Here is a 24,544-nt window from a genome sequence, read left to right as displayed (position 1 = left end):
GGACTCCGAGAGCTTGCTTAAGACGCCGGCGCAGGTGAAGAGGAATATTCCTAGAGTGCCTAGACGGAGTGATCGAGCCCCGGTGCAAAATCCGCGTTACGCCGATGGTACCGATGGAGGACGAGGAGGACGAGGTGGAGGTCGAGGACGAGGACGAGGAGGACGAGGTGGAGGACGAGGTGGCGGCGGGGTACACATGGACTTTGACGAGCCACCCTCCGCTCGGCGACGTGGCTCCTGAGTTGTACCTTGAGGGTCCGTCTAGTGGGGAGGTGGAGATGGAGACGGAGTCTACACACGAGTCGGACTCTAGGGCTGAGTTGGAGGTCATGGAGGGTGAAGGTGCGCCGAAGCCCTTGAAGCTTCGTGGAGAAGCTAGAGTCCCCGATGCGAGGAAGGAGCCGAAGACCCATGATGACAAGGCCCTTATCATTCCTTCGAGCGATGAGTAAGTGTACTACTTCAGAAATTTCGAACATGTATTTTCATCTTGGGCATAATAAACAATTTGGCATGTGTACTAATGTGTGATTTATTTGCAGCAACTTGGACATGGGATGCCAAGCCCCCCGCATGCCTAACGGCTTGCTTGGGGCTCACGATTAGAAGTTCGGCCCGGCGGATACACTCCCCTTAGCACGGTCCCCGGTGGCCCGACGAAGCTAGCCACTACTTGGGCGGACTATGAGGATGCCCCCGCCGTAGGCTTCGCGACGACTGCTGAGGCTGTGACCACCAAGTTCCGGGTAAGGCATATATTTCTCGAGCACCGTTCATAGTTGATGACCCTAATGTGCTAACTCATGACTTTCACAACTGATTTATGCATGATTGAAGTGCTTCTATCGTGTGGACACGGAGCATGAGACGCGGCGCGTCTCACTTTGCGTGGCGCTTGCGAGAGGTTGACACCGCAGCGAGTGGTACAACCAAAAGTTCACCAGCCGCTAGTGCCTTCTGGGCTAACAAGGGTAAGAGGGTCAAGAAGGAGTACTATGTTGGTAACCAGCCTACGGAGGAATAGGAAATGACCATTGAGGAGTACATGTCGGTGAGTAAAATGTCAATGAGATTCTACATTGTTGCTAAGTTTTCATTGAATTATCTTGAGTTGAGTATTGCGTTTTCAGGTTTGTCCCGAGTGGGCCGAGCAGCATAGGGAGGCATGGGAGGAGCTGATTAGGGCGAGGTGGCGCAGGCCGGACGAGGAGTTTGCAGCCGTGTCGAGGCGTAACATGGAGAACCGAGGCACCGGTGGCACACACTGCGCGGGAAACCGCGACTACACCCGCTTCAAGGGGAAAAAGGTATGTATATACATGGAACGACCTTCTTTCATTTCCCGTCATGTCTCATTTGTGGTACGCTTAACTTTTCTTTTCGCGATGCGGGTGGCCGAGGCACCACCTGGGTGGTGCTTCATGATGCCCGGATATATGACATGATGCGGACGAAGCGAAGCCCAATCCCGCATTGCCTCAGCCACAATACTACGGCAATGCCAAGGCCGCCAAGGAGGACTACTGCGACATGGTCAAGTCTCGTCACCCCGAGGTGGATGACCCCTTGAGCATTCCGGTCGACGAGGAGTCGTTGGTCCTGTCGGGGCACGGGCGTCCGCATGGCCGTTTCCCCTTTCCGAATAAGGCGGTCAAGCCTACCCACTCCACGAGCTACACGCGTCTCAAGCATACCCTCACCGCCGACAGCCCCCAGCCTCGTCCACGGCCTGCTCGTCCACCCGCCTACGATGTAAGTTTTCCTCATTTTCATCCTCTTTCCGGTTTTCCTTCCTACATGGCTAAGTGTTTACGAGATTCATTGTTTCGAAATTGTAGCTCTGAGTTCGAGGCGGCCTTCGAAGCCTGCAATGAAGCGTATCGGCGAGCCGCCGCCCGGTGGAATAGGCAGAATACGGCCTATATGGCGTATATAGGAGTAAGTCTGAATCTTTCTTCTCGCTAGTAGATGACAAGTCTCAGGTTGATGCTTTATTTCTGCAAAGCCTAACTTGTAACCTATCTTGCAGGAAATGATGATCTCTATGTCTACTGGTACACCGCCACCGGCTCGAGTTACCGTGGCGGGGGACATGCCTATCATGCCATCGAAGGCAGCTTTCGCTGCGACTTACTACGGATCCACACCGGAGGTAAGTTCTTTGCCAAACCGGTAGTTACCACTTTCCTTTGCCTCGCAAGTTGCTAACATGTAGGGAACACGTAGGGAACGGGATGGTCCGGGAACCGAGGCCTCGCCGGGTGGGCGCGAGGTCACACCGGTTCATGAAGGTGGTCGGTCTCCCGGGCGTTCTGCTGGTGTCTCTCCGTCGACTACTCCTGGGACTACTCCCGGTGCCTCTCCGTCGACTTCTCCTGGGCGTGCTACCGGTCCTTCTCCAGGTGGTTCTTCTGCAGCTTCTACCGGAGCGCGACCCCGGGCTCCTCGTTTCGCCAACGATGTGGGCGGACACACCCCGCCCGGGTCCTTCCTCCGCTAGTCAGCTTAGAACTAGGGTTTGCTTGCTACTACTATGTATTTGGATGACATGGCACTCTCCTTTTTTATGCTATTATGTGCACCATGTATGCTACTATGTGGATTTCATGCTATTTATGTGAATTATGGTGAATTTGGATGAATTTGTATGTGTGAACTGTAGTATTATGCAAACTGAACTGCTGGAACGGTGCAAATTAAACTGCTGAAAACAAAACAAAAAATTTGGGCAGGTCTACGCCGAGGGCAATGCCGTCGGCATAGACCCCTGCTGCGACCATATGGTCAGGGCTATACCGACGGTATTGCCGTCGGCGTAGACCCCCCACCTGGCAGCAGCACCCAGCGTGTCCACTGCATGGGCCATGCAGACGCCGAGGGCCGGGCCGTCGGCGTAGACGCCGTACGTGGCAGCCTCGCGATGCGCCACGTCGCCCCACGGCGCCCAGATCGCGTGGCTATGCCGAGGGCAAGGCCGTCGGCGTCTGATGGAGCACCGTTAACGGCGACGGCCGGCCGTGGCCAAACGCCGAGGGCAGCTACGCCGAGGGGAAGTCGCACCGTCGGTATAGGCGGCATACGCCGACGGCCGGCCCTACGCCGACGGCACGATGACAGGTGCCGAGGGACCTGAACGCCGAGGCGCTATGCCGAGGGCTGCCGTCGGCGTAGCCTACGCCGAGGGCCAGGCGTGGCTACGCCGAGGGCAGCCGGCCGTCGGCGTCTACGTCGATTCCTGTAGTGATATGAATAGAGCAGTACATTTTCAGGCATGCAATAACATCGATTAATAATAAGTTGATGCATCATCAAACCGCTGCTTCTAATTTAGAGCTTATCGAACAGTAAGATGGTCATCAAAAATAAGAAAAGTTTCTTGTCAGGAAAATAACTTTTTTTTTTGGACCATGTGAACATAGCACTGTTCCTATTACAGATTAATTAAAAAACATTTTCAACAAGGAAAAAATGCATGATTTTTTCGTCAAGTAACTTTTTAAAAATGCATACATAATCTGAAATCTAAAGCCGTAAGCCCGTAAGCATCTTGTCATTGCATTCAGAAACCGATCCATAGCTTTTAGAAGATAGGAAAATACATTTTCTCTTGCCAGATTAAACTAAAAATAGTTGTAGGAGAATCCACAAGAAATCAAGAACAAGCGCTACTTCTTCCCACAACAACCAACGTACAAAAAAAGAGTTAAAATAGAGCTCCTGGAGAAAAATATACACATTGATATCCCATCTAATCCGAAAAATAACCAGCAAATATCTCACTCGGAGGAAGCTTGCGTGGAAGAACAAGGCGGTGGAGGATGTTGCTACCTTGGAGCTCGGCCGGAGAAGCTCGTGCAGAGAGTAAGACGACTAGACGAGCTCGCTAGCTGCCTTGGAGCTCAGGCGTACGAGGAAGGCAGCCGGAGCAGCTCGCTGTCTTGGAGCTTGGGCTGAGGAGGAGCACCAGGCATGTCGGCCGGATACTAGCTTGCTCTAGCTGGCTGGGGCATGAACATGGAGTTTCGTTGGGAAAGTGAGAAGATTTGACGAAGGAGGACGAGATGCAGGTGGCCGGCAGGAATTAGTAGATCGAACTCGTCTGGTCTCATCCTCTGCCGGCAGGAATTAATATCTGTGTCACTCGGCAGCAGGTGAGCGTTGCTAGTACAGTAGTAGAGTTCAAGGCAAACCTCTGTGCCTCTGCACATGAATTATTGCTCAACGCATGCATGGACTAAATACGACTAATACACGTCGACAGAAAAGCTGTACAAAGACATAATACAACATTAAGAGTTAATACATTGCTAATCTCCAACCGCCGACAGAAAAGCTGGACAAAGACATAATACAACATTAAGAGTTAATACATTGCTAATCTCCAACCATGGGACGGAGATGATATCATCCTCGCCCGTTGCCGGGTTCCGTTGGGTATTTTCGAACCATGAAACTCTTAATTTAAAGTCTGCACCTATGGTTTTTAGTTACCAAAGGTTCTCTGGTTGAGCTTGTTCAATCTCGCATGTCGTCCATGGAATTAAAATGCCAAGGGCCGCTACTCAAAAAGATCAAAAAGTTTTGGTCTATATTCAAAATTACAATAGTACAGTGTCTCCTTATTGCTATATGGTAAGCACAACGAATCCAAAAAACGAATATGTGGTAGTAAGTTTGCATAAGTCAAGTTTTACACTGCTGGTCGGTACCGTCTCCAAAACCGTGCTGCTCGCTCCATCCCTAGCTAGCTAGCTAGCTTACCACAGGCTAAAGCTAAAGCCTTTTGCAAGCCAATAGGGATCAGGAGAGCTTCATGTTCTTCAGCATACCCGCGACGAGCGCCTCCTTGGACGATGCGTGTTGCTTGTAGGCCTTCAGTAGTGCCTCTGCCGCCAAGCTCTGCAGCTCTGAGCTGTCTTCCTCCTTGTTCCTCCCTTTGGTCAGCTGGCTGATCGCCGCGCTACACTGTGTATCCATGTTGGAGATGTGCATCAGCGTCCAGTGCTTCGATAATAAAAAATACAGGCAACTGCAACTTTTCAAGATGTATGTCAGTCTTACCAGGCACACGCCAAAGAGAGCTCTGGTGTTCTTGCCTCCAGTCAACTGGATCGTTGATGCATAATACTTTTTAGCTGTTTGAAGGTTTTCCAAGCCACCCAGAGTGTACAAAACCTTCAACAAATAAGAAAACAAAAATAAGCAAGGATATGCGTGAAATTAATTGTGCCTTTGGCAGGAGCAGGACATCTTATTGGCTTGACTTGGTAATTTTTTGTGAATCAGAAACACTCAGCAAATTTGCATTTCACCAGACAGATTAAACAAACAAATAGCACTGGTTGTTTTTCTTTTTGAAACGGAGGCAAAAGCTTTGCCCCAATCTATTAATTAAGAAGATAATGCCCAGTTTATTAACGGAAAACCGGGCAAAAACCGATACAACAACACATGGGGACTAAACCCAAAGTCCACAACTTCTCGATCGCCAAACTAGATCAACCAACTCTCCCAACCTGTTGTGGCCACAAACTCTCAAATCAAAGCTCACTACACACAACGCACTGAAAGATGAGATCATACATCAAGCGGCTGCTGATGCCTTTCTCGTGGTGCTACTCTTCTTGCTTTTTCTCTTGAGATACTCTTTCACCTTCTTGGTTTTGTCACCCGAATCCTTTCCTGACAGGAGGTGCACAATCTCGTTGCTAGATCCTGGGATATCCGTCTCCAAACTGCTAAGAAGGTCGCAAAGCTCTTTTGCAAAGAGAGCCTCGGAGTCAACTAAAGCAAGCGACTGACTGAGCTTTGAAGATGGTGGCATGGGAACCACCGCCGAGAGCTCAATCGAGTCCATGTCCAAATGCATCAACGATGAGGGAGAAGCCGACTCCCCACACAATTCCTGCAGCTTCAGCTCGGGCATCATCAACATCACAGGATCTATGACCTCACTCTCAGAAGGAGACGACACATGGGGTTGCTGCAGCGGGCAGGGAATGGCACGAGGGGAGAAAGCACCATATAGGCCCTCATCCCCAACTTCAGCTGAACCGACACCAAGCTCGGTTGAAGGAGAGGCTTCATGTGCACCAGGGGATGTGCCAAGAGCAGCCCCCGCTCTCACCAAGAAACACTCGACCCTCGCGAGGCAGTCCCGAAGCTCGGAGCGGAGCAACATGGCCTGCTCAGCAAGGGAAGGCTGCACATCTGCCGTGGCCAATAGCTCTGGCCGCAGTTGTGGTCGGGGAGGAGGTCGCTGCAAGGGTCGAGGACGAACAACACCATGCGTTTGCTCAGTGTGGCGAACTAGGACCGGAGGTGGGCGAGGAGCAGTTCTCCCAGTGCAGCACTTCGCTTTGTGGCCAACTTGTCAACAATTGTTGCACCTGAGCGGCTCACAGCAGATCGAAGCCCAGTGCCCGGCTTCATGGCAACGGTGGCATCTCCCGTTGAGCCAAGCAGGAGGCGGAGGACGCGTCTTCAAAGCCGGACGGGCAAAGGCCATCCGGCGTAGGGAGCGCCTAGGCTGGACGAGCACCCAAGGCGCCTCCTCCTGACCAGCATTGCCCGTTCCGGTGTCGACCACGGCAGGATTGACATCAGGCCGGTGCTGCCGGACTAGGTGGCAGCACAACCGCACATACACCTGACGCCAACCCAGACAGGGTTGGGCGACTTTGCCACCGGCACAGACTCGGGGACCGGCAGCAGGGTGACTGAACCACCTTCCATGGAAGCAGCAGGGATGATGGACGGGCAAGGCGAAGGTGCAGCCGCCATCGCGGGCTTATGGGGGCGTCGAGGACGAGCCAAACGGCCCCCAATGGCAGGGTCGGCCTTGCGGGAGGCCAGGACGGCTGCGGCCAGCGCGGCGGCGGAGCTGGCCGGCTGAGCTGGAGTGACCCGCGCGGTGGGCGCAGGGGAGGCCTCCAGCACCTTACCTGGGTGGACAGGAGGCGCCGTGGCGCGCCCGGCGGCAGGAGCAGCTGCGGTGGGCGGCGAGACACCGGCGGTCGCCGGCGCGGGCATGCCTAGCTCTGGACGTGGCAGCCGCCACCAACGCACGAAGCAGGGTCGGATATTGGTGAGGATGGAAAGAGGAGGCACGGGGAAGACCGGATCTGGTGTCAGCGGTGGGAGAGGACGCCAGCAGAGAGAGATCAGGCCGGCGGCGGCGCTAGCTCGCCCCGCGCCATGGTCGCGAGAGCATCGAGCCGTTGGGCTTGTTTTTTCCCCAAGCTACTGCGTGAAGTCAATCTGTTTTGCACTGGTTGTGGTATTGCCATATAAGCATATGTCAAATAAACTGTACTTCTGTTCTGGCTGCCTCCCTCTACCACATACCACACAAAATGAGTTACCAAAAAAACATGCAACAACACCTTAATTTTACTAACGTCCCCAAAACAAACAAGGCCAAGCTCCAACAGACTCACGGCCCTAAAACTACACATTCACCTATCAGCCTATGCCCTACCAAGCCCACTTATTAGTTAGTAAAACTTGTAACATAATCAGAAAAAAGGCTACCTCAAAGAAATTCCAAACAAACTCCATAAGATACGGATTCCAATGAAAGCTAGTCCTTATCTTATATCACTAGAACCAATTTCCATAGCTGGACACAACCAGATTGTGAGCCCTCCAACTAGCAATTAGTCAAAAATATAAAATTTGATGCAATCACCGTATTATGTTGATTCACTGCAGATTATGATACAGTTGCAAAGTCAGTGTCACAATACTTCATCGTCTATATCTGAGAAGTTTACAAACATGTAAATTATTTATACATTTGAATTCATGTTTCACATGGATCATCATCTTGTAAAGCACAGCTTAGAATACTTACTATATTTGCTATTTTTAATATTTTGTCTTGTTATATCACTATGTCTTAAATCTTTAAGTCAAGTATTTTTTGTTAACTTCAATTATGACTTGGTGTGCTTCATTTTAATTGGATCTTTACTGGCTTATTGACTATTATTGTTATCTCGCGATGGTTTTCGACCATTCATCATTTACTATAGGACCGAAGATACCATCAATAGATGATCAACAGGATAATGAGAAGTTCCATATATAATGGAAATACTTTAGTACTCACTCTCCATAAATAATTACAGATCTTTTGCATTTTACTCTTTATTTGCACGAGAGGCTGTGTTTGGTCCACGTACCTCAGCATAAGCTAGATGATAAAGTGGAATTGTTGGTTGTGCCAATATCAGCTCCTCGTAACAAAAGGCAGCTTGTTTGTACCTGACAAAAAAGTGGCATATAATTTAGTATAATTACATCTTATTATACTATGCTGAATAGATCAAGATCGAACATCTCACATTTGTAAGGAAACGTAGATTTCAGCAAGTTCTCTCCAGGCATCATGATCCGCCATGAATCTAACACAGGGAAAGGGTTAATATGTTCTAACAAGACAAACAAAAGTGGCAATATCTGGTATATAAACAAAATGATACAGGTACTCACAATTCCAAATATTTGTTCAGATAGTCGACAGCTAAAGACATGTCACCTTGTGCTTTTGCAATAGCAATTTTCCTCTTGTGGACAATCTGCCAACCATACAAGGAGGATATTTATTGTGTAAAATGTCAGCATATTATTTACAGAAGTATCATCCTTGGATTTGAATGGTTCTGGAAATAAACGAAAAAATCAAATCCGTCTTGCACACCAAATTTTCCACAAGAACATAAGACTCGTCATCTGAATAACGAATTACGATACCTGATCAAATGGGTTGTTTTCCAGGATAAGTGCATATGCTCTTTCAGCTTCTGCCCAATCACCCTTTGCCTCAAACAGCAGAGCTTCTAGGCGGCCTGCATTTTAGAGCAAGGTGTGTTCAGCATATGCAGAAAGATGGCCATAATAACCAGTATTATATGACTCGATAAAATTATGGCGTCGTTGAATAAAAGATTTAGGGTTTCTGATTTTAGGTATGTGCAACACTTGGTGTGTACTACAGAATTTAGGTAGCCGGTTCTTAGATAATTCCCAGGCCTGCACAATTCTCAAGCTCCTACCCATGCATTGTATTGTATTATGACCAATTAATATAGTTTTGAGCTAAAGCTGCAAAGTGCCTGTATATGGTCTACGAGAGCTTACTAACGCGCACGCTGCCAGGAAACTGCTTGGAGAGGACTCCGATACAATCCTGCAAAACCATGAAAAGAGGTAGTTTCATCAAGAGATAGTGATAGCCAAACCCAAAAATAAAATGAAATTTCCAGCGGACAAAATCAATTGCAGAGAACACCTCACCTTTGCTACGTCAAGACGCTGGCAGTCCATGGCAGCCACCGCCACCTGCTCGTAGAGCGTCCACTCTGCACCGAAAGAAACCGATCTCATGTTCAGTAACACAACCAGGAGCGCGGCGAGAGATCAACAGGCGCAATCGCTGCCAGCATCCCAGGTGGTAGTAGAAGGTGCTGTAAATAAACTCATTCCGTAATACATGGAATATTCTAGACATATTGGGAATGATCAGTCCATGAGGAATCTATACATGTGCAATACCGCAACGGAACCTTGACCGGAGCTGGAGAGAAAGTCACGTTTTCTGGGTTTTGTGTTGAGTTTGGGATACGCCACCCTATCCTAGAACTTCGGAGTGCACTTGCATCGAAATAAATATAGTGTCATATGATTTGTTTACTTCATACTCAGGCAACTATATTTCGTTTCATAAGGCCTGATTTCAAATTAAAAAAATACCAACTTAATTGCAATAGTGTTGCAAATTACAATATGCTTCGGCGACGTCTCCAATCGACAAAACCGCAGTTGCTTGCAGGCGACAGACAAACAGAAAAAAGCACGGACAACAGAAGGCTCCGATTCAGCGGCAGATCCCGCAGAGCCACGGTGTAACGCGGAAGCACAAGCCGGCAACCGGCTCCGGGACATCCCGCGGGGCAGATCGGAGCCGCGCGCGCGGGAGATAGATCTAACCGTGGGCGGGAGGGCGGGGCACGAGATCTGCCTACCAAACCGATCGCGGCGGCAGCGCGTGCGAGAAGGGGAGGGGAGAGATCGGGGAGGAGGGGCATTACGTTCAGCGGCGAGGCGGGAGCGGGCGGACGCGTCGTTGAGGAGGGCGAGGCCGAGGCGGAGGACGGGGGCGGGGCGGCGCGCGCGGAGCCTGCGGGCGAGGGAGAGGTACTCCCAGGCGCCGCCGCCGCCGTGCTCCGCCTGCTCCTCCAGCCTTAGCAGCCGCGCCTCCTCCTCCGCCGCCGTCGCCGTCGCCGTCGCGGCCGCCATGGGGACGAGGAGATCGGGCGGCTGGTTGACTCGGCGGCCGGCGAGTGGAGACTCGACTGGACTGGACCGGATCGGATCGGGTGGGCTCTGTTTCCGCTTCTGTGATGCCCCGAGCTGCTTCGTTATTTCAGTTTTTGTTTACCTCATTTGGGGTGCTTCTTCTTGGTCAGGCTTCGAGTACCCCCGTACGATTTGAAAATCCCAAAAAAACAATTATACTCTCTCCGATTTATTTTAGTTGTAACTAATATAGATGTATCTTGACATATTTTGATTCTACATACATCCACACTAGTGATAAATAAGGGCTCATAATACACCATGGAAATGCATGAACAAAGTCGTGTACATAGGACAAAGATTTGCAAAAGAAGAATCCACCCTTAGCGATCTAGGACTTGGTCTGTCAGCCAAAAGATTAAGGAGGACTTGGAGTACTTAATTTATCTGTCCAGAATGATTGTCTATTAATGAAACATCTGCACAAATTTTACAATCATGCCGATATTCCTTAGGTGAGATTAAGTTGGAAACTTTACTATTCTTCTGCTCTGCCTCCTCCAAGCTTAGAGAGATCTTCTTTTGGTCGAGAGACTGTTGAAAGATGTTGCCTGCTTTTAAGCAGTAGCCACATGTGAATATTAAGGCCATTCTATTCTTCTATGGAAGGATAAATAGGCTGCTGACACTTTGCAAGCAACATGGCCACAACTTTGCTCCTTTGCAAAGAACGACTCATCTATCTGCAGACAGCTCTTCAAATTATAGATATTACTAAATTATTTCATCTTCCTCTGTCCGAAGAAGCCATGGTTCAACTGGACCTCTTTCGAACCATGCTGCATAGTTTGTCACCTGGAGATGGTTATGACTTATGACTCTTGGAATATCGTTGGCTCTAGCAAATCCTATAACGTCTCCCAACTATATAAGGACATGATGACAAATAATGATGTTATCCCTGCCCTGAAATGGATGTGGGAGGGTTGTTGCCAGCAAAAGCATAAAGTGTTCTTTTGGTTGCTCACTCATAATAGGTTGAATACTAGAGCCATGCTTTAGAGAAAGAATTTCTTTCTACCAGATTACACATATGTGATGTGTGGGTCACACATTGAAACCAGAGATCGCATGTTCTTCCAATGCCCTTTTGCTACCATGTGCTGGCAATATCTATATCCTGCTTGGTCTTTATAGCCTGGGACCCCCTTGGATTTTCAACAGACGATTCTGAGCCTTAAGACTGTCATTGCCAAGTCTTTCTTCATGGAAATTATCATGTTGATCACATGGGCAATCTGGACCACCAGAAATGACTTTATCTTCAAGGTTGTTACTTCAAGTATTTATAGATGTCGCAAGAAATTCAAAGATGACATGGTCCTCATTATACATAAGGAAAAAAGAAATCTTATAAGGGACTATTCTCTTGGGTAGAGCAGTTTAGATAGTCATTTTATTTTCCTTCCTTTGGAGAGTTTTTGGCTTTTTTAAAGTTGCTACTCTCAAGCAACTTTTATAATAAGTTGGAACTTCTATGTTTTATTAATAAAAAAGAAAAAATATACAGTGGGGAAACCCAATGTTTAGCCTAAAAAAAACTAACAAAGTCGTGGGTATCAACCAAGTAAGACATGGTTCCTAAAACCTGAAAATGCATAATTGATCTTGGCCTTTAGTGTGCGCCATGGGACTCCCTCCATTCTAAATGGATGCACCATTTGCAAGTATAGATCCGAGAATTTTGTCTTCTTTCCGAAGATTCTTAATTAACGTATTGTGTATGAAAAAACTATATACATATGCAGAAAATTACATGTGTACGTGGAAAAAAATCAACATGTTTGAGGACCTACAAAAGTAATATGGACACCATGTCCTTGTCCGATGTTAATCGTGCATCCTCTAGGTGCTCCTTTTCTCCCGAAATATAAGACATATACAGCTTGTATCTTGAATCAAATTTGATAAATTTGTCCAAAGATTTCTAGATTTAACCAAATTTGTTTTGAAAAATACCAACATCTATGATACCAAACAAATATACCGTCTCTTCCACGGATCCAATGTTTTGAAGGATGATCCTTCGCGGGTTTTAGTTGTGTAATCACAAACGATGTAATAATTATTTTCCGATATCTATTAATATAATGGTGGTAAAAGAGAGGTGATCATGAGGAGCTCCTAAAAACTCATCTACGGTTATGTCCTCCTCGTCGGCGACACCATCTTCGGTGGCCTTGGGGCCTTGTAGGCATGGCGCACCATGGCCACTCGCCGGTGAGAGAGTTCCCGTTTTTTGTTTAGGTTATTTTTCAATGTCTTCTTCGAAATGGTGAGGCGACAATTGTATTCTGGAGTCAGAATAAGGTCATCTCCGATGTGTCTAGCATCGGTGGAGGGAGTGTGGTCATGTATCCGGCGGATCTCTAGAGATCTGGTCGGTTTTCATGTTCTTTTGTGTGTTTTCAGTCACTTCCGATCTATGGTTATCTTTATTGACGATGGTTCCTATTCTGGTGTGTTATTCTTCGGTCTTAGCACGACGACCTCTCATATGTCTACTATGACAAACTTTACTAATACTCCCACCAGTCTATTTTAATTGACCCGAGCATACAACATACACAGGCATGCAATCTTCACAAGTTGGCGTCAATTTAATCTGACCAGAGGTATTATAAGGTTTGTTTTACATCTTTCTTTTTAGTGATTTATTTATCTATGATTAACAATCTATCGGTAGAATTTCCGAAGGAAAAAAATCTCTGTGGTGGCTTTGCCAACGAAAAAAAAAAAACTCCTCGGTTGCTTCGTCGCCTGCAGCCAAAAACAACGGTAGCGGAAACTCCTTTCTGACATCGAACTCTCCGCCCCCCACCCCACCCATCTTCCATGGCTGCTGCTGCTGCTGCGACGGCGGCCGTGGCGGCCACCCGCCTCCACCCGCCTCTCCTCCTCCACTCCGCGCCACGGCCCCAGCCCCAACTCCGCCTCCGCCTCCGCCTCCTCCTCCCCTCCCCGCCACCCCTCCGCCTCCGCCGCCGCTTCCCGCTCCTCGCCGTCGCCGCCGCTTCCGCTTCCGCCGCCGCTTCCACCTCCGCCGGCGAAGGAAGCGCGGAGGAGGCCGCCGAGAAGAGCAACAAGGCCCGGAAGCTACAGCGGAGAGTGCTTGTGGGCGTCGCCATCGGGGTGGGCGCGGGCGGTGTCGTGATCGCCGGCGGCTGGGTGTTCGCCGCCGCCATGGCCGCCGTCGGCCTCGCCGGCGCCCGCGAGTACTTCGGGCTCGTCCGCGGCACCGCCGTAGGCGGCGGCACCCCGCCACCGCGCTACGTCTCCCGCGTCTGCACCGCCATCTGCGCTCTCATGCCCATCCTCACACTGTAAGGAAGCCTTGCATTTGCTCTCGTTCTGTCCCTTGTCAGACTAAGCTAGAAGAATGCTGTGATTACTGTAATTGAGGCGGTATTTAGTCAGGATTTTAGGAATAAAATGTATCATGTTGTAGTGCTACCTAGGCTGACATTGTTCCCAGTGGTTGTGGTCAAGGGTCATTGAGGGGAAGTTGCAGACTGAAAAGTTCTAATGCCAACCAACAGTTTCAATTAATTACTGCCTGGTTTAAGTTTTGACCAAAGAAGGTTCAAGACAGCAATTACTTGAAATTGTTTATCGGCATTGGAGCTTTTTAGTCTGGAAGTTCTAGCTTTAGCTCGATTCAAGAACATACATTTCAGATTTTGGGATCATTGGACACGATAGGAATCATGCCTCACTAGTTACCATCTCAGCACTGTTCAGTACCAGTACATTTTCATATACTTTCGAGATATTAGTTCACTGCCCTTTATTGCTTCTGAGCTTCCGCATCAATCTGTTAGTCATTCTGTAGATATTTTCCTCGGAGCAAAAACTTGATGTCTAGTGGATTTATGTTTTGGATTCGGACCAATCTAGATGCAAAAGAAAAACTTCCATAACCCGTATGCTTTGTTTCGCAACATCATTTCATGACGACTGCATCATTTTTTTGAACAATACAGACGAATGAACCAAAAATATAGCTTAATGATCATAATGCTTGTTAACAGTTGGATTTTCTTTTCTTCGGGTGTGTGTATACTGTCAGAAGAAAGGACGCTACATCTAGTTGTCATCTCCTGTTAATATGGTCACAGCTTCCAGTTCTGATGTTTCTCATGTATATTTGCGTAGGTACTATGGCCGCATGGATGTTCCCCTGACGTTTTCGGCATTTATTATTGCAATATCTTTGCTCTTGCAAAGAGGGAACCCCCGTTTTGCGCAGCTAACTAGTTCAGTTTTTGGTTTATTTTATTGCGGCTATCTTCCTTCTTTCTGGGTTAAGCTCCGTTGCGGACTAGCAGCTCCTGCCTTAAACACAAGTACGTGGATCAAATTCTCTTTTTACTTCTCAGGGGCATATACTATGAACTAATTAGGCGTACTAATGTACTAGACGATGATTACTATTTTTAACTGTAATGAAAAACTCTGAAAAACAAATTACAACATTGGCACAATTTACATTTACCATGTCTCAAACTTTCAAATCCAAATTCGATATATATCTCAAGATAAAAAAGACAAATCTGACACTGAATAGTGCCAACATGGTACTCTTAGTACACCTCAAGTGTGTAGTGCACCCTATACGTCCGCGTACTTCTCTGACTACTTTGTTTATACATGTTTCTATATCAATGTGTCCTTCTGTTTGCTAAGTGCTTACCAGTGCAAGAAGTTGTAAATGTGTCTCTCTTTCTTGGTATATATATTTTTTTCTTTTGTGGTTATAAGTCATAACAGTGTTCTTTGCCAGGTATAGCGCATAATTGGCCAATACTTCTCGGTGGGCAAGCTCACTGGACAGTTGGACTTGTAGCAACCTTGATATCTATTAGTAGCATTATTGCCGCTGATACATCAGCCTTCCTTTGTGGAAGGGTATGCTCTTTCCTAATTACCTTCAGTTTTATTTTACCCAATTTCATTTTGTCATGTTATTACTAAAACAGTCTTTTTAGTTTTTCGTGATTTATCTGGAAACAACTTCGCCTACAGTTGTGTGGGTTATTATAAACATTTTTACTCGTTTTGAACGAGTATAGTATTTGTCGTGTTTGTTGTTTACACCAAGAGATTTTTTGTACAGAAGGCAACGTTTTAAGATTATGATTTTGATGTAGCACAACCACACTGATTAAAAAAATGTCAGATCACATATCAGCTGCGAGCTTATTTCTTTCCTTGCCAAAGTAACTACTAATTTTTAGTCATGCGCGCTTTAGTTGTATGCATCTTTGTTGAATGAAGACATTTATTTTTTCTGTACCTTTTCAACCAAGCAATTTATTTGGACAGCTGTGTACTTGAAAGGAAGTAAATCATGTCATTGTGTTATCCATTTTTTGTTCCAGGCATTTGGCCGTACTCCTTTGACTAACATAAGCCCTAAGAAGACATTGGAGGGTGCTTTAGCCGGTCTAACTGGCTGTGTGCTTACCACTCTGCTTCTGTCGACTCTCTTTTGCTGGCCAAGATCTCTGTTAAGGTATTGCTAATTTCTGACAGCTTTCTATTACAACCTCTGGCTTTCCAAACGGCTTATATTAGTGAACGGCGGGATTATTATTGTCCTAGTTCTGAAACATTATTTTTCTTTGCTGAATTCTTAAATGATTAGTTACTTGAACAGAATAAACCATCAAATTTAGGTTTTAAGGTGGACACATTTTCTTCGCATATTAACAACAAATTCACAACTGCCAGGATTTTCCTTAATAAATCCATGGGAACTGATTAGTCATTAATGCTATCCCATTGCAAAAGAATATGTCCCTCTCAGTAAAGTTGAGATGGAGAAACTTCTATTGGTAGGGATTTGCCAACATTTAGAGTTTCTCAAAAGGGTCAGTTTTGGTATCTCCCAGTAGTTAGGGTAGCTAGCTCTTTTCTTTTATCTTTCTGTAACCCTATCTGTACAGCATTAACCTACTTTAAATATTAACAAGCCTGTTTCTAATGTCCTTCAGAATTCATATAAACAAAGATATTAATACTGTACCATATTAGCCTAAAAAATGTTAACGCAACATACATGTGTGTGTTCATCTCTTTGTTGAGTTTAGATGCATATAGATTGTGCATTTGTATCTCTAATGATATATATTTGTATAGAACTTTGCTTCGCTGCCTAATTATTTCATTCATTGGTACCAGTGCTACTGCTTATGGAATCCTGATCTTTTTGGGTTCGTTGTTCGGGGATCTTATCGAGTCTCTGATTAAGCGCGACGCTGGTGTGAAGGATTCTGGATCACTCATTCCTGGCCATGGTAAACATTGTTAGCTCTGTTTTGTTATATTTCATCTAGTGATCGGAATCATGTGCCATGACTTGAGATCATCTTAGAGCCCCATTGGACACATATTTTCATGTTGTGGCATGCCAAGTTTTCAGCAGCATTACTCCATGCAGTTATATTTGTTTTATGTCTACCATGGAGTTAGTCTCATACTTCCAAACTGTAAGTTATACCATATTTGCAATTCAGGTGGGATTCTGGACCGGGTCGACAGCTATGTCTTCACGGGGGCGCTCTGTTACTCGTTTGTCAGAGTGGCTCTGCCCCTGTACGGAGTCTGATTACTGCAGCGAGCAAATTGGTTGTCTTGTGCCTTCCTTGTACACCTTCAGCAGCATGGTCTGAGATGCCCAGGACCAACCCTTCACTGCACAATATGGTCCTCCCGCTCAATGGAATTTTGTGTCTGGCTGTAAAGTGAGATCAAGTCTGTTCCTTCGTGAGCACCAATGGGACACGGCTGCTAAGCAAGTGTTTCTTCGTATGGATCAAGTCTGTTCCTTCTTGAGCACCAGAATGGTGAAAACTTATCACTTTGGTGTACATAGTTTTTTGACTTTTTGTAGAGTAAAAGGAAGATTAATTACTGAGTTACATATCTTGTGAAGTGTATTAAGGTGGTTGATGGGAAATGGATCCTGGGAACCAAACTATACATTGTTGATTCCCAAACTTTTTTGATACCCCAAAGCCTATTTGGCCACTACCTGACTGGTGTTGAGATTTATAGATGTAATCTTTGATTTTGGATGATCAATTAGCATTTGCATTGAGTTACAACAATAGTGCAGTGCATCATGTGTTTCGCTGAGATGGAACATATATTGTTCAGCCCCCGCGAGAACAGGGAAAATCCCAGCATTACAAAAGAGTTTTAGTTGGGACCGCTGTAAGATGATGTATCAGTCGAGTGTCACCATATTTACTCAACCAGTTCACTGTCCCTGTGATCAGTTCCCGCAATAATAGAGAAAATTACAGCACCCCAGAAGAGGCCAAGTCCAAACAAGTTGTATTGTAAGATAAAGTATCAGAAGGGCACCATCATATATACTCAACCGGTGTGGCCTCTCAGGCAATCCACCAAGCTAAATTGCTCTACAGAGATCTCCAGGAATAAGATACGTCAGGGGAAGCTAGCTGGAAGCTGATGACTATGGAATCTCACGTTCCCTAGTCTATGCCATTTGTTGTCGCCTGTGCCGAGAGGGAAAGCCGCCGCCGCAATTTCCAGCAATGTTCTCATCATTTCGAGAGCCAATAAATGATCAAAAACATGGTGCAGGCTGCGATTACTGCTGAAAGAATGATTGTGTCCTTTGATTTCTTCCTCTTGATGGCGCCTGCAAACAAGTACGCGTTCAATAGTTAGGGTGTAGGCATACTGCGATACATGATAAAAAAAACATACAGTGGAAAGACTAATGTTCAAAGTTAAAAAAAATATTAGGGGTCTATACAGTACCAAGAAGGCCTCGGACAACAGGGAATTTTTCACCAAGCTGCTTGACTTTTCCCTGAACATCTCCAAACAGGGCCCTCTGGTTGGATAGGGCTGATCTTGTGCTTTGAGCTTGGCCAATTACCTCATCGATCTGGAATTTGGGGAAAACAGGAACTCAATGCCTTGTGCTAGATGACCTAGAGTCTATCGCAAACATCATATTGACAGTGGCAAAGTAAGCTATTTTTCTCTCTTCTTCACTAACATCACCATTCAAGGTTCGCATGTCGCTACACCAACCAGTGCACAAAACACCTTGTCCTTGCTACCCACACACACAAAGAAAAACACCATGGTCTTGCTAATGTTGTGTTATACTTATGGAATGGCCGAATGTTGTAGCAGTTGGTGCTCGGAGCATACTGCCCCTAAGTTTCGCATCGAATGGGAGTATGGGACATCACTCAGATCACAGATATATATTGACTTTGTGCATCAGATGAGAGAATGCATGATGAACATCACATGTCTAAACGTAGATCCTACAAGTGTAAGTGTGCGAAGCCAAGCAACTGGCGTGTAGTTGTTGAACAATACGTAGTATTTCAGACCAGCATAGCCTTTGTCCAGCTCAACAACTCAAGGTCTGGAGCCATACCTGGTTGATGCTGCCATGAATCGAAGCCCTCTCCCGGAGCAAATGCACCCTGGGCGACATGCCGCCGGTAGCCTACAGAGAGAGGGAGAAATTCCAGTGATCAGACACTGCAACGCTTCGATGAGAAGTTGAGAGCCCGCGGCAGGTGAGACGAACCTTGGACTCGGTGATGTCGCCGCGCACGGAGCTGAGGAGATCCGCGTGCTCCCTCATGGAGCTCAGGTTCCCCCGCGTCCTCCTGAACTCCTGTTCCGATCGATCGGGTCGGTCAACCAAACAACAAGCTTATCAGCGACCGGAGCGGCAGAGGAGCAGAGTTGGTGGTGGGTGGGGGAGGGGGAAGGGAAGGGAAGAGGACCTGCGTGAACTCGTGCAGGATGTCGCGGTGGCGCGCGAGCTTCTGGGAGACGGAGGCATTGGAGGGGGCGGCGGGCGCGGCGCAGCGGCTCATGGCGTCGTTGACGTCCTGCAGCTTGTCGAGCAGCGCCTGGATCTCGAGCTCCGTGGACTTCCAGGAGGAGCGGTCGGCGGTGGGGGAGGAGGAGGAGGAGCGCGCGGCGAGGCGCGCGTAGGAGGAGAGCTTCACGTCCAGGTCGCCCTCCAGCTTCCGCGCCTCCCGCCGCAGCTCCTCCCACCCGGACTCCTGCAGCTCCAGCGACGCCGCCGCCGCCGCGTCCGACGATCCCGCGCCGTGCATCATCTCCGATCCGGTCTCCCCTGCTCTGCTGCTCGTGATCTGAGGGTGGAATGGAATGGAGTGCGAGGATTTGGATTCGGGGTTTGTTCGCGAGGAGGTTGGAGGAGGCTGGATCTCCGAGATGAGACTCTAGGTCTAGGGCGTCCGTTCGATCGTGGAGTTTGACGGCTGAGATGGAGCCGACGAGATCTGTGAGCAGAGAATCGAAGAGGGAGACGCTGTGGCCATTTCGAGATTGTTTTTTTCTTTTTCTCACCAACACCGAGTAGAACTATTTTATTTTTTTAGGAAAAAAGCGGAGTATTTTTCTTAAATATTTAAGAAAAATACTTGCATACTGCATACGGGAAGGTTGGAGCTAAAGATGGTCTAAGGTTGATGGAGTCACAACAACTATCTTGTTGTCTATGGAAAACATCTCCTCTTACCAAATGAGTACTCGGCTTTAGCAAGATGCATTGTATTTTCATTGAAAAGGGAGAACATTTTATATATGGTACTCGACGGCACAGACATGTAATCCCTCCTCGTTAATTTGTTAAAACCACCTAGAAAATTTGTAACTAAGGCAACATTTGTTCCATCCACATATTAAGGGTCTTTTAGTTCGCTGTATTTCAAATACAAGAACATGAAAAACTGAGGAAAGATAAGAAATGCAGGTACAAGACAAGGATTGAAAACACATAAATTCTATAATCTTAGTTGTTTGGTCCATGGGAATAGAAAAATCATAGGATTCCTAATGGACAAGGTCAAACAAAGTCATACCAGGTAAAAAGTATAATTAGGATGTTATTATGCCACTAGAGAACCGGGTCTTGTTCTTCGTGCCTAGGAATTTTAAAAAAGGAGGTCCAAGTGAAGTGCAAAATTCCTCCATTTTTTTTCCTTTGAAATCGATATTAACGGAAATTTTCCTCCATTTTTTCTTTGCTCAATTCCTTTAATCCAACAAATATTGTTCACACAAAGCGTCAAATAGAACTCACCCCGGAGGAGAGGCCCCAGAGTAGTCGACACTTTGCTAGAGTAAAAAAGCATTACTATTATGCACAGAAGAAACTCCACTTTTGGTCCTTGAATTCTAGTGAAAGTTCACTTTTGGTCCTAGAATTTTCGTTTGGTTCAAAATGAACCTTAAACTCTCATAATCATTCAATTTTAGTCCTTATTCCAGTTGAGCTATACAAATATCTGCCATCAGTGGTCAAAAACTCAAAACAAGGGTGCAAGGGTAGAGGTAGGACAAGCAGGCCTTTTTGGCGCAACCCTTCAAGTGAATTGGAAGGGAGAGAAATAAAGCGAAGACTAGTTCAAGTACCCAATGCTTTCTTTTCCTTTTTTGCATTTAAGATGTTTGGTTCGACATCTCAGCTAGTTTAGTCTTGGTCTAGTTCTAAACCAATTCGGTTGGTTCACTAGTTCTTTTTTCCATATCAGCGGTTTGCTCAACTTAAGTGAAAATGAATGAAAAGTAAACTATTCTAAAAGTTCAAGATTCGTTTCAAATTAAAAGTAATTTTGGGACCAACAGTGAACTTTCCCATCCCAGAAATGCAAGGATGAGAAGTGGACTTTCTTCTTATCCACAAGAAGGTCCATTGGGCTTAGATCTCTTGACCTCAGGTTTGACGAACCGCAAAGGGAAAGCCCCCGCCTAGCTCGCGCCAAGCAAGCTAGGGTTTTTCCGCCGCCGTGAAAGCTCGTCGACGGCGCGCCAGAGGAGGGGGGCGAGAGGAGCGCAGCCTAGCCCGCCGCCATGGCGTCCACCAAGGTGCAGCGGATCATGACCCAGCCCATCAACCTCATCTTCAGATTCCTCCAGAGCGTACGTATTCCCTACCCTCCTCCCGACACACCCGCTCCTTCGACCCCTTCCTCTCCTCTGCTTGCGCTTTTACTGACTCTTATCCTCGTGGAGCAGAAGGCGCGCATCCAGATCTGGCTCTTCGAGCAGAAGGACATGCGGATCGAGGGCAGGATCATCGTAAGTACTCGCGCACTAGCCGTGTCAGGTTTTATTCATTTTTTGCTGGGATTCGATCCTGTATTGAGGCGGAAACGTTTGCCTGGTAGTGGCAGTGGAGAGGATTTCACCGTGTGGGGAGATGAGGGAGGTTCTCTTCTGTTCGGCGAGCAGAGTTGAACTCTTTGGACTTGCCCAAAGTGTCCAACGCCTGAGTAATGCGGTATTTGCCTTGGATGAAAGTATTAGAAGCGTAATTTGGCATGATAGGTGCTATTTTTCAGTAGTACTGCCACTGGGGTTGGGTCGAAGTGCAGGTTCTTGTGATAGTTTTTGTTGCATTTACATGTAATCGTATTTGCCATATCATATTGGATTATCCAAACACACTATACCCACATATCAAATGGGACAGAAGTAGCACTATTGGTTGAGTGTTTGCCAATACATTAGACACCTAATATTGCTATTAGTTGAACCGATGTGTGTTAACATTGAGAGAACTGATGCTTGACGATGCAGTTGTTACAGAAAGGAAAATGTCTCTTTTAGTCTAATGTTTGGTTCTATTATGCTGCTCTTTGCTCGCAGTTTCTTTTTAGATATAGGTCATGTGTGTCAACAACTTGTCCCCTTTTTATCAATCATGAAGTCTCGTGTGTATGCAAATGAAAGGAATAACTCTTATTATCTAGAAGCAAATATTGTTCAAAACTGTGAATACTGTATTTTATGGCTTTGGATATGCGTTTTGAGGTAGCCTTTTCATACAATTTTTGGTATGTCCTTGAGTAAAATGGATCAGAAGCCTTCTTACAAGCAGTTTGTATTGAATAAAGTGGACCATAAGCATTGTTGACTTTTAAACAAGCATTTATTTTGAATAAAGTGGACCAGAAGTATCACTGACTTCTAAAGAAGCATTGTATTTTGAATAAAGTTTGCCAGAAGCATTGTTGACTTTTAATCAAGCATTGTATACTTACCGCAGCAAGTGCTGTAGGGCTTTGATGAATACATGAATTTGGTCCTGGAGGATGCCGAGGAGATCAACATCAAGAAAGACACTAGGAAATCTCTGGGTAAAGAAACTGTGCTCTCCGTTATCATTTTGTTCTTGTTTCCACACTGCTGAAAACTCCAAAATTTATTTCCTCAATCGTTTGCAGGTCGGATCCTCTTGAAAGGAGATAACATTACGCTAATGATGAACACGTAAGTGAAGAGCAAACTACATTATCTTACTTTCTTTTGCTTTATTTGATGCGCTTACCTATTTGTTGTTCATGTTTGCTTTTCAGGGGAAAGTAACAATAGCTCTATGTCTGCTTTATTGCAAGGATAAGTATCAACCTATATATCCTGAGCTCGAATGAAGGCGAAATTGAGGCTGTAGTAGACTTCATCTCCGTCTTGTCCAAATTTGATTGTAATATACCATATTGGCCAGGCATAGTAGGGGCCCTGTGAAGTTGAAGTGTGTTATCCAGACCATGAATTTCGTGCTTGGGCTAGCTTCATTATTATGCAGTGGTGTTGATGCTCTGGTGGTTTGTTATTTCATTGAAATATGAACTTGGTCAGATGGTCATGGAATTGGTTTGAATTTTCGAGACCCTCGTAATATGAAAGGGCCCTTACCTGCAAAAAAAAAACCCTGATAAACGATACTTCTTTTCAAGTTCTGATGATGAACAATACCTTTTGTTGCTGGTAGCTTATTTGATTCCAAGCTTGGTTTGCACTTCTCTTAGAAGGTAGCTTTCTTGCAGCAAGTAGAAGTTTAGTTTTATTTATAGGTGCAGTGTTCTGCACGCAGTTGAGTCACATGGATGAATTTTTTACAGGTCCTGAACACACATGTGATATTTTCTGCCATGGACCTTGATGTTTATTTCAGAAGATTTATATATAGAAACAAAATAAAAACAAAAGGCAAACTAGAATAAACTTGTTACGTGGTGAATTTTTAAACTCCCCTTTCATTTCGTTGGCTATTTCAGTGACAAAAGGAAGCATTAATTTACCACGTGCCTTACAGTTTACAAATTTATAGAATCATAACTTGGATGATATACACGTTCCAGGTTTCTTAGGATTATTACGTCCATCTTATTTTAACTACATACATAGCGATATGAGATCATCAGCTGGTAGGCTTTTTGTTCTTCTTATTCATCTGGACTGCGGTGGCACCCATGATGGCGAACAGCGTGCACAGCGGCACAAACACGACGTTGGGGATGTACTGCAGCTTGAACTTCTTCACCTGAGGGATGCTCTCGCTGCTCCTCTTGGCGATGATGGCTGCTGCTGGTGCAGCCAAGCCGGCCATGATGAAGAGGCTGTCGTCAACTTTGGCCTCGTGGATATTTTCCTCCATGAACTTAATGAACGTCTTTTTCTTTTCGACCTCGTCCTTCAGAGGTTCCCATGTTTTTTCATAGAAGTCCTGCATTAAATGCATGTAGCATGTTCAGTTGCAATTATCTGCTGTCCGGAAACATTCTCACCGAATCACGTCCATGAGAAAAATGATGGATGCTGGGTTTACCTTAATATCTCCAAGTCCTGGAGTATCAAAATCTTGGCCAGGCATTACAGTGTTGAAATACCTACAATGTTGGACAATGTCATAAATAAAATGTGGGGGCAGAGAGAGTGCAGGCAACAAAACTGCAGAAACAGAAAGCTTACTGGCAGAAATCAACATAGGCAATATGAAAATCTCTAAAGTTGCCAGTTTCCCTGTCCTTGAAATGTCGATCATAAACTTGTCCGGTAGTTACCGAGCTAATTCCCGGCAGCCCTGATAAAGACGCCAACATAAGTTAATAAATTTAGAAAATGGAACTGAAGAGCAGGCAAGAAATATAACAGAACGAAACCAGAAGAGCAATGTCATATCATGTAGCAGCAGCCTAGAGAACAAGACCACGGAAATAAACTCACCAAACTTGTTGAATGCACTAAAGGGAAGACCCATTATTGGTAAAAGAGAAAGAACAGAGACAGAACAGAGAGAGTTATTTTCCTTAGAAGATGTAAGGAAACTTGAGTGTTTATATAGTCAGAGAAAACCAAT

General features: G+C 46.0%; 5 protein-coding genes across 5 annotated transcripts; 2 read left to right on the top strand and 3 right to left on the bottom strand.

Moving 5' to 3' along the window:
- Positions 1–4,559: 4,559 nt before the first annotated feature.
- Positions 4,560–10,302, bottom strand: LOC124691684 (ER membrane protein complex subunit 2-A-like). The gene is made up of 9 exons (XM_047224960.1): positions 10,095–10,302; positions 9,301–9,365; positions 9,145–9,193; positions 8,758–8,852; positions 8,497–8,582; positions 8,349–8,408; positions 8,187–8,268; positions 5,062–5,175; positions 4,560–4,965 (listed from the first exon to the last, which is right to left on the bottom strand). The coding sequence occupies exons 1-9, from the start codon at positions 10,300–10,302 to the stop codon at positions 4,801–4,803; spliced, it is 924 nt and encodes a 307-aa protein (XP_047080916.1). The 3' UTR covers positions 4,560–4,800.
- Positions 10,303–13,197: 2,895 nt separating this feature from the next.
- On the top strand, positions 13,198–17,448 carry LOC124691682 (phosphatidate cytidylyltransferase 4, chloroplastic-like). Its single transcript, XM_047224958.1, has 6 exons — positions 13,198–13,685; positions 14,518–14,708; positions 15,146–15,270; positions 15,744–15,877; positions 16,546–16,661; positions 16,881–17,448. Exons 1-6 carry the CDS (start codon positions 13,198–13,200, stop codon positions 16,970–16,972), a joined length of 1,146 nt encoding a protein of 381 aa, XP_047080914.1. The 3' UTR covers positions 16,973–17,448.
- A 131-nt stretch (positions 17,449–17,579) lies between these two features.
- LOC124691683 (Golgi SNAP receptor complex member 1-2-like) lies at positions 17,580–19,610 on the bottom strand. Its single transcript, XM_047224959.1, has 5 exons — positions 19,152–19,610; positions 18,950–19,039; positions 18,794–18,865; positions 18,157–18,286; positions 17,580–18,034 (listed from the first exon to the last, which is right to left on the bottom strand). The coding sequence occupies exons 1-5, from the start codon at positions 19,491–19,493 to the stop codon at positions 17,937–17,939; spliced, it is 732 nt and encodes a 243-aa protein (XP_047080915.1). The 5' UTR covers positions 19,494–19,610; the 3' UTR covers positions 17,580–17,936.
- A 1,530-nt stretch (positions 19,611–21,140) lies between these two features.
- On the top strand, positions 21,141–23,028 carry LOC124686343 (small nuclear ribonucleoprotein E-like). Its single transcript, XM_047220307.1, has 5 exons — positions 21,141–21,321; positions 21,418–21,480; positions 22,463–22,541; positions 22,629–22,674; positions 22,761–23,028. Exons 1-5 carry the CDS (start codon positions 21,253–21,255, stop codon positions 22,768–22,770), a joined length of 267 nt encoding a protein of 88 aa, XP_047076263.1. The 5' UTR covers positions 21,141–21,252; the 3' UTR covers positions 22,771–23,028.
- Positions 23,029–23,571: 543 nt separating this feature from the next.
- On the bottom strand, positions 23,572–24,513 carry LOC124686341. Its single transcript, XM_047220306.1, has 4 exons — positions 24,412–24,513; positions 24,157–24,268; positions 24,014–24,074; positions 23,572–23,911 (listed from the first exon to the last, which is right to left on the bottom strand). The coding sequence occupies exons 1-4, from the start codon at positions 24,443–24,445 to the stop codon at positions 23,606–23,608; spliced, it is 513 nt and encodes a 170-aa protein (XP_047076262.1). The 5' UTR covers positions 24,446–24,513; the 3' UTR covers positions 23,572–23,605.
- Between the last annotated feature and the right edge of the window lie 31 nt (positions 24,514–24,544).

The sequence above is a fragment of the Lolium rigidum genome, chromosome 2, assembly GCF_022539505.1.
Source record: "Lolium rigidum isolate FL_2022 chromosome 2, APGP_CSIRO_Lrig_0.1, whole genome shotgun sequence".
Taxonomy (NCBI): Eukaryota; Viridiplantae; Streptophyta; class Magnoliopsida; order Poales; family Poaceae; genus Lolium; species Lolium rigidum.
The sequence above is the reverse complement of the archived record's forward strand: the minus strand, read 5'-3'. Positions and strand labels throughout refer to the sequence as shown.

Bases quoted from the DNA above. Each gene is read 5' to 3' on its own strand.
- LOC124686341 (XM_047220306.1), bottom strand. From the start codon at position 24,445: ATGGGTCTTCCCTTTAGTGCATTCAACAAGTTTG. The intron at 24,075-24,156 runs GTAAGCTTTCTG...CCAACATTGTAG, and splicing joins GCCTATGTTGATTTCTGCCA to GTATTTCAACACTGTAATGC. The intron at 23,912-24,013 runs GTAAACCCAGCA...CATTTAATGCAG, and splicing joins CAGGACTTGGAGATATTAAG to GACTTCTATGAAAAAACATG.
- LOC124691682 (XM_047224958.1), top strand. From the start codon at position 13,198: ATGGCTGCTGCTGCTGCTGCGACGGCGGCCGTGGCGGCCACCCGCCTC. The intron at 14,709-15,145 runs GTACGTGGATCA...GTTCTTTGCCAG, and splicing joins AGCTCCTGCCTTAAACACAA to GTATAGCGCATAATTGGCCA. The intron at 15,271-15,743 runs GTATGCTCTTTC...TTTTTGTTCCAG, and splicing joins CAGCCTTCCTTTGTGGAAGG to GCATTTGGCCGTACTCCTTT.
- LOC124691684 (XM_047224960.1), bottom strand. From the start codon at position 10,302: ATGGCGGCCGCGACGGCGACGGCGACGGCGGCGGAGGAGGAGGCGCGG. The intron at 8,583-8,757 runs GTATCGTAATTC...TATGGTTGGCAG, and splicing joins AAAACAACCCATTTGATCAG to ATTGTCCACAAGAGGAAAAT. The intron at 8,269-8,348 runs GTGAGATGTTCG...CTTTTTTGTCAG, and splicing joins ATCTACGTTTCCTTACAAAT to GTACAAACAAGCTGCCTTTT.
- LOC124686343 (XM_047220307.1), top strand. From the start codon at position 21,253: ATGGCGTCCACCAAGGTGCAGCGGATCATGACCCAGCCCATCAACCTC. The intron at 21,481-22,462 runs GTAAGTACTCGC...CAAGTGCTGTAG, and splicing joins GGATCGAGGGCAGGATCATC to GGCTTTGATGAATACATGAA. The intron at 22,542-22,628 runs GTAAAGAAACTG...AATCGTTTGCAG, and splicing joins AGACACTAGGAAATCTCTGG to GTCGGATCCTCTTGAAAGGA.
- LOC124691683 (XM_047224959.1), bottom strand. From the start codon at position 19,493: ATGATGCACGGCGCGGGATCGTCGGACGCGGCGGCGGCGGCGTCGCTG. The intron at 19,040-19,151 runs GTCCTCTTCCCT...CGATCGGAACAG, and splicing joins TCCTGCACGAGTTCACGCAG to GAGTTCAGGAGGACGCGGGG. The intron at 18,035-18,156 runs GTACTGTATAGA...ACTTGTTTGCAG, and splicing joins TGTTGTCCGAGGCCTTCTTG to GCGCCATCAAGAGGAAGAAA.